This window comes from Oncorhynchus clarkii, chromosome 28 (assembly GCF_045791955.1).
Source record: "Oncorhynchus clarkii lewisi isolate Uvic-CL-2024 chromosome 28, UVic_Ocla_1.0, whole genome shotgun sequence".
NCBI classification, from domain to species: Eukaryota; Metazoa; Chordata; class Actinopteri; order Salmoniformes; family Salmonidae; genus Oncorhynchus; species Oncorhynchus clarkii.
Window position 1 is genome coordinate 34,135,222 of NC_092174.1, and position 12,991 is coordinate 34,148,212.

General features: G+C 40.8%; 1 protein-coding gene across 1 annotated transcript; it reads left to right on the plus strand.

Moving 5' to 3' along the window:
- The first annotated feature begins 1,076 nt into the window (after positions 1–1,076).
- LOC139387137 (carbonic anhydrase 4-like) lies at positions 1,077–6,527 on the plus strand. Its single transcript, XM_071133159.1, has 9 exons — positions 1,077–1,107; positions 3,019–3,085; positions 3,177–3,203; positions 3,371–3,541; positions 3,700–3,848; positions 4,481–4,576; positions 4,690–4,768; positions 4,930–5,093; positions 5,871–6,527. Exons 2-9 carry the CDS (start codon positions 3,019–3,021, stop codon positions 6,060–6,062), a joined length of 945 nt encoding a protein of 314 aa, XP_070989260.1. The 5' UTR covers positions 1,077–1,107; the 3' UTR covers positions 6,063–6,527.
- The last annotated feature ends 6,464 nt before the right edge of the window (positions 6,528–12,991 follow it).

Genomic DNA, 12,991 nt, shown 5'->3' on the forward strand with positions numbered 1-12,991 from the left:
TATACTGTGTGGCCATGAGGAGATCCTCTCCTCAGGAATTTCCGACCTCTCCCTGACCACAGCAGTCTGGTTGTAGGAGCAGAGAGCGGGGGATAGTGCTCGCTGTACCCAAAGAGGGCAACGTCATGACAGTAGGATGGTCATCTGAATCAGGGTTAGTTTGGCAGCTGGGATGAAAGAGGAACGATTGCAATAGAGGAAACCAAGTCTAGATTTAACTTTAGCCTGCAACTTTGATATGTGCTGAGAGAAGGACAGTGTACCGTCTAGCCATACTCCCAAGTACATGTATGAGGTGACTATCTCAAGCTCTTAACCCTCAGAGGTAGTAATTACACCTATGTGAAGATGGGGCATTCTTCTTACCAAACCACATTACCCTGTTTTGGAGGTGTTCAGAACAAGGTTAAGGGTAGAGAAAGCGTGTTGGACACTAAGAAAGCTTTGTTGTAGAGCAATTAACACATAAACAGGGTTTGAATTTTAGTAAGGTCAGGAAGGCTGGAAAGGAGGAAGGAGGAATGCTTCTTTTGGAGCAGGACATTTTTTCTTCTGAGAAGAGAAAACATCCTTCTATTCAAAAGGGAGTCAAGGAGTGTGAAGAGATTCCCCCAATCTATATGTTCATCTATGCAGTTTGTTTCTATGTCAGGTTGCAAATAATGTTCCATTTTGGATGTATTTTGTCTGAAGCTGTTGTATAGTTTAAAACACTATGATGAACTGTAGACCAAATACAGAATCATGTCACTTGATTTAGGTTGACTGCTTTTGCTGCTATGAGGACTACTCTGAAGCCAAGATTTTGGAGTTTGCTAAAGCTGACTGTTTCATTTTTCTTAAGGTCCAAGTTAATCTTTCATTATTGTCATTGCCACAGGTACTGCATAACTTTCCCGGCAAAGCTCACCTAACCTTCTGCTTTACAAATGGGCGTTATTTTTACAGTATTACACAATTTTGAACACACAACTTGAAACGCACCGGCTTTGTTAAAAAAGGAGGTGTGTTTATTATTTCTAGTTGAGGTGTGCCACTGAATATAAAGAGGAAGGATGGGAGGCTGAGCGCACAGGACTGAGAGGTGAAGACAGGTGTGGCTTTAAGGTAAGATGATTCTGGCATTGATGCTAATATACATATACATTTATAGAATAATATGACCTGCTTTTAAGATATGGTATGTTTGAAGTGACACACATCTCATTGACTAGGCTGGGCTAAGAAGTTACAGATGTTTCACTGCATTTATGCCAAATCATGTCAGTGACTATTCATTTTTTTTTGTTTTCATGCTTTCTAGTAATTTACCAAGGTATGAATTACAAAGAGTGTGAGGTTGGGGTATTGAAAATACATTGTTTATGGACGTTTAAAATTATTTTCCGGATGTTGAAAATACATATTGTTTTGGTAATTGTTTCTATGGCCAAATTTCAGCCATACATAGTCACTTATATATATACATGTCAACAAAGAAAGCATTATGTGCATGTTCAAAAGTAAAATTTCCAAATAATATAGGACTTCAGTGTGGAATAAAAGATTGCAGTAGGCCTATGGAATATTTAAAATTGCTCAAATCTGTCACTTGCCCAAAAGCATCAAAACTGGCAGTGGTCATGTGCAAAGTTCTGAAGAACCAACAGAACACTTCAACAACGGTTACAGAAACGTTTTTAAAAATGAGTGTTGGCACTCGGGTGACTGGTTAGGCCAGGGGGACTGGTTAGGCCAGGAGAAGAAATTGGTGAACAGGTGAACAAAACTAATGAGGTTTGGCAGAAGGAAAGACACAGAGTTGGTTAGTCTCACTGTTGTTGACTTTTAATTGATTCAGAGTGTGCTGGAATGAAAATCTGAGAACAAACAATAATAAATAAAATGCCATAAAGCATAAATCAAATCATAAAGATAGTCGCTATTCAATAATGGCAAACAATCAGAATTCATCAAGGTAGTTTCAACATGACATCATTTATTCTAACTCATGTCATAACTCAGACCAGAAATAATTATTTCTAATTAACAGAATGAATTCAAAAATAAAAGAGATAGGAAACGGAGTAATCAGCTCGATACTTTACCCGCCAACATAACAAAGGAAAATGTGCTCCGGGAGCCGTATATACATTTACAAACAATCGTGAGTCAACTCAAAACAATCACCCTGCATCAGTGAAAACAGTCAAACAAAATACATGTCTATTTACTCATGTTTGCTTCTTGGATGCACACAAAGTAAACAAAAAGGATTCAGTGTTGCTGGAGAACCTGACAGATGTCCAACAACAGATAAAGGAGGAGTTTTAATGCCAGCCTTTCCCAAAATACATTTTGGTCGCGTTCCCCTGCTTAGATGTTGCATGCATTAACCAATGGCTGCGTGCCATGTCAAAGACTGTCATCGACTGACAGATTGCTATAACATATGATGTGGTTATTTGGTATGTAAAAATCCTATCTGGGTCAAATTAAGATCTGCAGCCAGGACACCGGGGTTAACACCCCTACTCACTAGGACTGTGATATTGTATGTGGTTGTTTATCTCCCTTAGTTGATTGCACCAACTGTAAGTCACTTTGGATAAGGATCTTCTAAATGACCAATATATAACAATTAACATGTTCAAAGCACACTGGGTATTATACTAATGACCTCCGCCGCCAAACAAGACCAAATTGTTTTGGGTCGGTCTGGACCAAATCTGAATCAATCATAGATGTCCATGTTTCACAAGTTTGGATAGCACAGTACAGTAGAGCATAGTAGACTACAGTAGTGTCCAAACTTGTGAAATATCAATGCCTATATTTGGGTCAAATCAAGGCCAGTACGGATTCGACCAAATCGGAACCAATCCTAGACGTCTACGTTTGTGGACGTTGTGGATGAAGAGAATTAAGACCAGGGCGGACTGACCAAATTTCAACCACTTTTCTAAGTGCATGGATGTCTTGTGTTGGTCGGTGCTTTAGTGGTCTCTCCATTCATAATTGCCTTTATCTCGCTTTCAGATGAATCAACTTGTGGTTATCGTTGCGACACTCTTTGTCCCCACTACATACGGTGCTGCTGGCGGTTGTAAGTGAATATTCTATTATTTTGTTGGACTGTGACTCTTCTATCAATGTTGTGACTCTGCATAACTTTTTCCCTTCTTCAATTTTAACAGTGTGGTGTTACCATGATCCTAGTTGTGGTAAGTATTGATTTTACCCACTGATTACAGTGTAATTTCTACTCACAAATTGAAGTGATTGCGATAGCAGTGGATAATAGACTAGAGAATTGATTTATTAGCATATTATATGACCCTTATGAAAAGATGGTACATTGACACCATGGTATGATTGATTCCATGTTAAGATGACACCACCTGGTCCACCATTGCCAGTGAACATTGCAATGGATCCCGTCAGTCTCCCATCAACATCGTCTCTGCATCAGCAGTGGGCGATGAAACCCTGACTGCCTTCACCTTCACCAAATACGGAGAAAACTATACAATGAAGAATATCAAGAACACTGGCAAAACTGGTGAGGAGAATTGCTTTCTCTTGCTTTCTTGCTTTCTTGCTTTCTCAATCCATACACACTAAGTCCCACTTGTGGATAATGTATGAACCAAACCAGGAACCCTTATGTGCAAAATGTAACCAATTCCTCTCCTATTGTTCCTCCTCTCTTTCTTTCAGTCAAAGTGGAACTGACAAGTGGTGTCCAGGTTACAGGTGGGGCACTGTCTGAGGCCTATGACAGCCTGCAGTTTCACCTCCACTGGGGGAATGGTACCTCAGTGCCTGGGTCGGAGCACACAGTGGATGGAACCCGCTACCCCATGGAGGTATGAGAAGGTTCAACACAACATAACTGCATTCTTATTCTTAACCTTTCTCCATTAGTGTCCCCTCTTCCACCCCCCCCCCCCCCCCCCCCTTCAAGGATTAGTGCAAGCATGCCTGGAGGGAGTTTCCACCCACCATATTCCAAGCACTAATCCATTCCTATTAAATTAATGTGTGGAAGTGTATTAGTACACTTTGGGAGAAGGGTTAAGATTCTGAATGTAGCCCATTTATCATTGGGTGACACTTCTCATACTGATGCACATATACCACACTGCAATGGATCAATGTCAAGGTCTTCATTTAGCCTTAGTTCAGAATGAATGAATTAACCCCCCAGCTCAACTGCAGCCCCAACACTTGGTTTACTAGAAAGCTGACAGGTGCGGAGATGTAACCAATCTCATATTCATAAATGGTGTAATAATCTGACTGTTGTACTGAGCTCCTGAGGCATTTATAAGTTCTATTCCTTAAGAATCAGTGGGCATATATATGTCATTCATTTAAATGACCCTTGAACAGCTGTATATAGAGCAGATTGTAGTCTACCTTTTTAAATGTATCATTACAACGTTTTAATTTCCCAATGGATTCAGATAACTTTTTACTGTTATGCTCCACCTTTCAGTTGCACATAGTAAATGCCAAGTCTTCGCACGACGGTAACACGACCACGGCCGTTGCAGACAGCACGGGACTCGCTGCTCTTGGCTTCTTCATAGAGGTGAGAGGATGCTTTAACCTTCATAGAAATGGCATTCATTTTTCCACAGTAGATTAGGCATTTAAATGTTTTATTGCTGTTTTTTATGACTAAAGTCTTTGTTTTTCAAACAGGCCATGCCGGGTAATGTGACTGGTTCACCAGCAGCCTGGAATACTCTGACATCCTACTTGGCCAACATCACACTAAAAGGTGAGAGGAGAGATTTGACTGGTTCTGACTACTTCCTCAAAATAAAGTTTGGAAGAGGATTTGGCATTAGTTTTCTCTTTGAATTCAAAATTAGTAATTTTCTTGTTCAATTTCAGTAGCATATGATTTTATATACGTTTTTTCTTTCTCTCTTCCTCAAGATGATATTGTAAACATTACTCATGCTATTTCATTGGATGAGCTCCTGGAAGGGGTGGACCGTACCAAATACTACCGTTACCTTGGCTCCCTGACCACTCCAAATTGCAACGAGGCTGTAGTTTGGACCGTGTTCAAGGACCCTATCAAAGTCAGCCAGGACTTGGTGAGTTTGTGCAACAATTTCCCCAGAACCATAACACCATTTCTACTTACCAGAAAATAAACATAGCTCCGACAATAAACATGGACTGTATTCAATTATCTTTAAGTGCAGGATCCACCTTTATTTATTCTGCTTATGAAACATTATAAAAGTTATGATTCAAGAATATTACCAAACATGATCTTTCATCTGGGGTGGTCCAACAAAAGAGATTGTGACGTATTAATTGTCTCTTCAAGAAGTCATGAACATAAAGATCCGATATCTTAATAATTTGAGACAGTTTCAAACAGCAGGAAATAGACCTACAGCAAAAGGAAATGTGTATTGTGTATAATGTGGATTATAATTAAAGGACTTTTTTATAGGGGTTGCTAATTTTTTTGCTAGGGCAAATCAAGTCGGATAATTTAACGTGGCGATTACAAACTTTAGAAAAAACTGTAATACTCTAAAAGTTAGCATGACATGCTGTGCAGGAAATTTCATGCAACAGGATGTACACATCTACACACATTTCATACATTTCTTATTTTAATCACATTTTTAACCGGAATGAAATGACATGCCTTAAAGTTGTTGTTTTTGTGATCTATTTATGTATTTACTTGGAGAGCAATTGCCTCAAAGTTTAGTTGATTTCACGTTACTTGGCAGCTCAACTAAAACTAGATGTTGAACTGACATTTGTGCCCAGTGGGTAAAGCCAATGGGCCAGCTTGATGTCACACTTATGTCTATGATCCTATCTGAAATTAATTAACCTTTTCCCCTCAGATTGATCTCTTCAGTACAACATTGCACATTGACCACAACTCCACCTCTGCCTTGATGACCAACGTCTTCAGGAGCATCCAGCCTGTCAACGACTGGGTGGTGACGACCCAGGGCCGTCCAGCGTCGGGTGCTTCCACAATGTGCTCCTCTCTGGGCCTCATGGCCCTGGCCTGGATGCTGCTGAGGGTTTAGTGACGGTGAAATACTCCTTACCTGAAGTGCATTGCCATATCTCCATGAACCCTCAATCTACCAACATAATTTCCTTATATCGATTACCAACAAGGGTCATCTTGACCCCAATGAGAAACTATTGGAATAAGCAACAATCATAGCGAAATGTGTTAAACTTATTTATTTTCAAAACATAATTATTTAGAAATGTAATGAATGTTATCTGATATAAAATGACCTAAACAAACAGTTTTTTTTTCAAAAAGAAAACAAGGGTTTTCCTGTATATAATGTGCAGCTTGAGTACAATCAACCTTAGTACAAACATCATATTTATCATCATTTGATTAAAGTATCATTTAGGTTTTCAGAATTTTGCAGTAAATATTAATGTTGTCATGTGAATATTGTAAAAATGACTGCCATTTAAAAAGGTTGTTCAATTCACTTTTAAAAGCGATCCTAAGAGACATTGACACAAAATATGACTCAGTGTTCTTTTTTTCCTAACTCCACATGAGCATCGCTGCTGGTGAAACAATGGGAGTGGTAGGGGCTATGGCAACATGCTTCAAAATACATGCCACAATCCTTTAAGTCACTTCCGATCAAAGCGGTATAGCACCTACAATGTTATAAGTTGCACATATATAATACTGAGGAAGAAAGGAATTCAGGTATTCATTTAACATTTTCAGTAGAATAAAAACATCTATGAGAGTACACACCAATAGAAACGGTGTACATTCCGAGTGTAGCTGGTTTCTGTATTACAGTTCCTCCAAGTACACAGACCACCGACAGACTTTAATGACTTGGTTTGATTGCAACTAAGCACACATCCAAGGTAGTATTGATTTTGATGGGGATTTTTTATTATTATGCTAATTCGATTTCTAAGGGGCTGCGGAAATCGACTCTAGGGCGTTAAGCAGTATAATCCAGCCAACCACCTGCAGCTGTGTGCAAGGTTCTTTATATCAAGTAGTCAGTAAAGACAGCAACATGTAGGCTATTGACCACACCTGACGTCTTCACAACGAACTAAATGAGGCATGGTACTGGCAGGTAAACTCATTGCCATATAGAGCTCTCAATAGACCATTCTATCATTACATGACTGTCTACTAGGCCTCTGTGTGGAAGCTAACTACATGTAGCATGAGCTAATGCAGCAGTATGTCCATTTCTCATATTTTTTGTATTTTTTATTTTATTTCACCTTTATTGAACCAGGTAGGCTAGTTGAGAACAAGTTCTCATTTACAACTGCGACCTGGCCAAGATACACATGGCCAGGTACCCTAGATGAGGGAAGATGAGCTGTCATCTTAGTACATCAGAAATATTCTACCTAAATAATTAGGCAACTGTACATAGTGTGAATCCGCTTGCCATGAACCTAGCCAACCGCCGGCATTAAGATGCACCGCCGAATGGCTTCACTGAGGCAAGAAGAGCTGTCATATTGACCACTTGCCTGAGGCAATCATGATCGTACAGCAATACTGCAGGAACTCATGTAGGTTCCACTATCTCAGAATCAATCATATGTAATGTTGTAGCAGCAGAGGATCATTGGGCCATGAGAAGCAGTAGCAGCGCCAATGTCGAATTGGGCAGCCCATAGCTCAGAGCTAGCCCGCAGTGCTGTCGAAGGAACCAGAGCTGTGATTAGTTCCAGTATCTAGTCATTGGTTACCAGCATCAATGTTGAACAGAGATTCACCCATGCTCAGCATCCAAGCAGCACAACATGAAAGAGAGGACAAAGCAGTGTTAGTTATGTTGATGACAGCTGCTAATTAATGCTAATTAATTAATCTACGGGTGTATGAGAATATATATCCATTATGGAAACATAACATCATGCAAGACTAAAGGGAAGGAACATTTAGTGTATTTCAGACTGAAGAACCCTCTGGAATCGCCTCTGGAAAAGCATAATGTTACACAGCGAAGGGTCCTGATACCCAATATGAACTGCATCACTGCTATTGGAACATGATAAGAAAAGGCTGAATTTTCCTGACTGAAATTGTAATAGAAAAGGCATTAATGGTTATATAACAGAAGACATTGTGCAGAGAGAAGAGCAGGCAGTAAATACACTATCCAAACAAATCCCCCAAAACCGCAACTAAACGTTAGCTAGGTAACCACCTAAATAGTCCTACTGATACTGCTCAGCAGCAGCATCTGCAGCGTGCACAGCGTCCACAGTGAGAGTGACATGATCATTTAAAACATACATATAGTCTACCTGAGCTAAATCTTAGGTCTAAAGGTATATGCCGGTATGCCCTGAGAGTAGAATAGACTTGACAAATAGACCCCATAGATACTAGAATAAGCCTGCAAATAAGTGTCTGAAATAAGTTCTCTAACAGACATTTCCATTAAAGGCAATGAACACTTGATCAACCATCAGCTGATCGCGATGTGGGTGTTTAGCAAACCCACCGCATTCTAGGTAATGCCAGTATCAACGGCTCATCCAACATGGCTGAAAGCCGTTGATAGTCAGTTAAGAAAACATTCTTATTTACAACGACAGCCTAGGAACAATGGATTAACTGCCTTGTTCAGGGTCATAACAACAGTTTTTTTTACCTCATCAGCTCGGGGATTTGATCTAGCAACCTTTCAGTTACTGGCCCAACGCTCTAACCACTAGGGTACCTGGTGGTTACTGGCCCAACGCTCTAACCACTATGCTACCTGCTGGTTACTGGCCCAACGCTCTAACCACTAGGCTACCTGCTGGTTACTGGCCCAACGCTCTAACCACTACGCTACCTGCTGGTTACTGGCCCAACGCTGTGACCACTAGGCTACCTGCTGGTTACTGGCCCAACACTGTAACCACTAGGCTACCTGCTGGTTACTGGCCCAACGCTCTAACCACTAGGCTACCTGCTGGTTACTGGCCCAACGCTCTAACCACTAGGCTACCTGCTGGTTACTGGCCCAACGCTCTAACCATTAGGCTACCTGCTGGTTACTGGCCCAACGCTCTAACCACTAGGCTACCTGCTGGTTACTGGCCAAACCCTCTAACCACTAGGCTACCTGCTGGTTACTGGCCCAACACTCTAACCACTAGGCTACCTGCTGGTTACTGGCCCACACTCTAACCACTAGGCTACCTGCTGGTTACTGGCCCAACGCTCTAACCACTAGGCTACCTGCTGGTTACTGGCCCAACGCTCTAACCACTACGCTACCTGCTGGTTACTGGCCCAACGCTCTAACCACTAGGCTACCTGCTGGTTACTGGCCCAACACTCTAACCACTAGGCTACCTGCTGGTTACTGGCCCAACGCTCTAACCACTAGGCTACCTGCTGGTTACTGGCCCAACGCTCTAACCACTAGGCTACCTGCTGGTTACTGGCCCAACGCTCTAACCACTAGGCTACCTGCTGGTTACTGGCCCAACGCTCTAACCACTACGCTACCTGCTGGTTACTGGCCCAACGCTCTAACCACTAGGCTACCTGCTGGTTACTGGCCCACACTCTAACCACTAGGCTACCTGCTGGTTACTGGCCAAACACTCTAACCACTAGGCTACCTGCTGGTTACTGGCCCAACGCTCTAACCACTAGGCTACCTGCTGGTTACTGGCCCAACGCTCTAACCACTAGGCTACCTGCTGGTTACTGGCCCAACGCTCTAACCACTAGGCTACCTGCTGGTTACTGGCCCAACGCTCTAACCACTACGCTACCTGCTGGTTACTGGCCCAACGCTCTAACCACTAGGCTACCTGCTGGTTACTGGCCCAACACTCTAACCACTAGGCTACCTGCTGGTTACTGGCCCAACGCTCTAACCACTAGGCTACCTGCTGGTTACTGGCCCAACGCTCTAACCACTACGCTACCTGCTGGTTACTGGCCCAACGCTCTAACCACTAGGCTACCTGCTGTATTATTTTGTAAACATTTTCTGTCAATAGTTTACTCAAGTTTATTGCACCATACTGGCCGCCTTCTTGTTTTCTTTCTTACATCAAATCTAAAGAATTAGCTAAATAGACTTTAAGAAATGTCATATTTTTGGAGAAATATTATCCACACACGGGGGCGGCTTTCAAATATATTCCCTTCTCCTTTCTCTTGTTTATAATATGGCTATATTCCCAATAATATTACTTTATACAATTAAGCTTTTACATGTATATTTCTGTCTTTATTATAATAATAATAATAAATATGTAGAATGCATTTCCCATGCTCAATACAGCTTGTTGTTTCTTGCTTCTGTGCTGTTGTTTGTTGTTTGATGGCTGCAGTTTGAGATGATTTATTCCCTATTATTTATGGAAAGAAGCAGATACTGGCCTTCATTATTTATGATTTTTTTTCTGATGTTTTTTTAGCTTAATATAATTGATTCATATTAAGGTGTTTCTATTCCAAGAAAAAACGAAAATACATTTGACAGCCTATGTAATGGCTAACTAAAACATCCGTTAATACATTTGAAGTCCTACGAAATGGAAACTATATATCCTAATGTTATATAGTAGAATATAAACTAGAGATAGGCTATTGTAGGTGGGGTAGGCTAAATCATTACAACTGAATAGACCTAATGAAACAATAGTGATAAAGGAAACAAAACACGCTAGGCAGAGCATGTCCAGAGTTTGTGGCTGAGCCGTACCAGAGAAAAATTGCAGTGGGAGAGAAGGCCAACCACATTTTTTTACGCTCCGCTGTCCTCTCCAAACTCAACCACTTACATGCTCTGCATTCAAAAGCAGCCTTGCTTTAGGCTATAAAGGAAGTGTCAATTAATAATCATATCAATGGATGGAATCCGTGAATGAATGGCTGCAGCAACTACTAAACGGTCTGACAAGCTGCATAACAAATGATGCCTCGTTCTACAAAAGAACAGTTCAGTCGTTCAAACGAGACACAAAAATATCTCTTTTGAAATACGTAGTAAGTCATTCAAACAAGATACTAAGGTGTTCAAATTAGATACTAAGTCTTTCAAACGAGATAATAAGTCATTTGAAAGACTTAGTTGTTTGTTCATGTAATCCAACAAATGTAAACGCCTGGAGTTGGTAAATGGCATTGGCACTTGGATTGGAACCCCACCTAAGGTCATGCCTTTGGTCATGCACACCTGCATTGGGCTTTGCATCGAAAGAAAGTTATCTTCCAGCAAAACAATGAAATGAACCCCAAAGAAATGATTAATAGACCACAAAATAAACATTTTTCTGTGGCCATCTCAATCTCTGGACTTAAACCCCATTGAAAACCTGTGGTTTGAATTATAGGTGGCAAACCATGAGCACAGACAAAGGATTTCAGGAATCTTGAAAGAGTCTGTACGGCGGAATGGTCTAAGATCCCAATGTGTTCTCCAATCTCATGAAACAATTTAGAAAAAGGCTCAGTGACAGTATTATCCTCGCAAGGTGAGGTATTGAAAACACTGTTGCCAATAATTTACCCCTATCTTTCTGAGAAAAAGTATTTATTGTTAAAATCCTTATCTCTGAGCAATTGTATTAGTATAAAATTATTTTTGCATACACTATAGTTCAGTAATTGTGTTATTTATTTTATAGTCTTTTTTCTTCAACATCATCAAGAGTGACCATTTCATACCTGACTGACCAGGGGAGCCGCAATCTGCCTGTGACATGGCAGACCGATCAGGACTCATCTCTCAGCATATCCAAGTCCTCCATAAGCTCAGCCAATCATGGCTAGCCTGGAAGGATCCCGTATTTCTTCCTATATACGGTAGCTCAGTGCCTTGGCTAAACTATTTCACATTTTTATTCATATTTACAGATCACATATGAGTTTGTAATTAAGGCAAATGAAAAATAACATTTTCAAGAATACATTTCAGCCCCAAAAAACGTAATCTTTTGGAACTAGGGTCAAACGCCTAGAATCCTGTAACCAATCACAAATTGGCTAATTTTCAGGTGCCGCATTAAAATGAAAATGAATTTTCAATCAAAGATCTGTGTTCAAAATCATAGTGTCGTGTACACCTTGCTTTTCAACACAAGTAAGCTATGAGTATTCATCTGAGGTGACCCATCTATCTCCTGCCTTTACATGCCAATCAATGACATTAGTATTTTATCTGGTCCTTGATCTCCTGAGCGCCATCTGTCTTTGTGGTCACGAGTCTCCCTCATGTGTACTGTACTCCACCAGCATACTCTTCAGTGGAACACGCGCACAACAGAGATTCATGGCTCGCACAGGTGTCAGTGCACGTGTTCTCTCACTGGGCACACAGTGGCGGTCGGTGCCATTTAAGATGAGGGAGGACAAAAATGTTTTCATGTGCATGGCCTTAGTTCTGTTACAGCAGATTGGAATATAAATTACAGTTATCCATTCACCCAGCTCAATGTAACATCGATAGGTTCAGGTATGTATATCCCCGTTTAGGTCCATTTGCTTCAGATTAAGAAAGGTTTTTCAACAGATACGGTGAATGAATACACCCCTGATTACACACAAACACAGAATTAACAGCCACATATAAACCGCATGATCACTTTGCTCATTGTATATATACTGAACAAGAATATCAATGAAACATGCAATAATGTCAACGATTTTACTGTGTTACAGTTCATACAAATATAAATAAATGCATTAGGCCCAAATCTATAGATTTCACATGATGAGTAGGTACAAAGCCACGGATGGGCCTAGGAGGGCACAGGCCCATCCATTAGGGAGCCAGGCCCAGCCAATCAGAATTTATGTCTGTAATTAAAGGTTTTGAGGCCGGTTGGACGTACAGCCAAATTCTCTAATACAACGTTGGAGGACATTTATGTTAGCGAAATGAACATTACATTCTCTGGCAATAGCTTTGGTGGACATTCCTGCAGTCTGCATGCCAATTACAAACTCCATCAATACTTGAGGAATTTGTGGCAT

Excerpts from the sequence above, each read along its gene's own strand:
- LOC139387137 (XM_071133159.1), top strand. The coding sequence starts at position 3,019 with ATGAATCAACTTGTGGTTATCGTTGCGACACTCTTTGTCCCCACTACA. Across the intron at positions 3,542-3,699 it reads CAAGAACACTGGCAAAACTG|TCAAAGTGGAACTGACAAGT; the intron begins GTGAGGAGAATT and ends TCTTTCTTTCAG. Across the intron at positions 4,769-4,929 it reads GGCCAACATCACACTAAAAG|ATGATATTGTAAACATTACT; the intron begins GTGAGAGGAGAG and ends CTCTTCCTCAAG.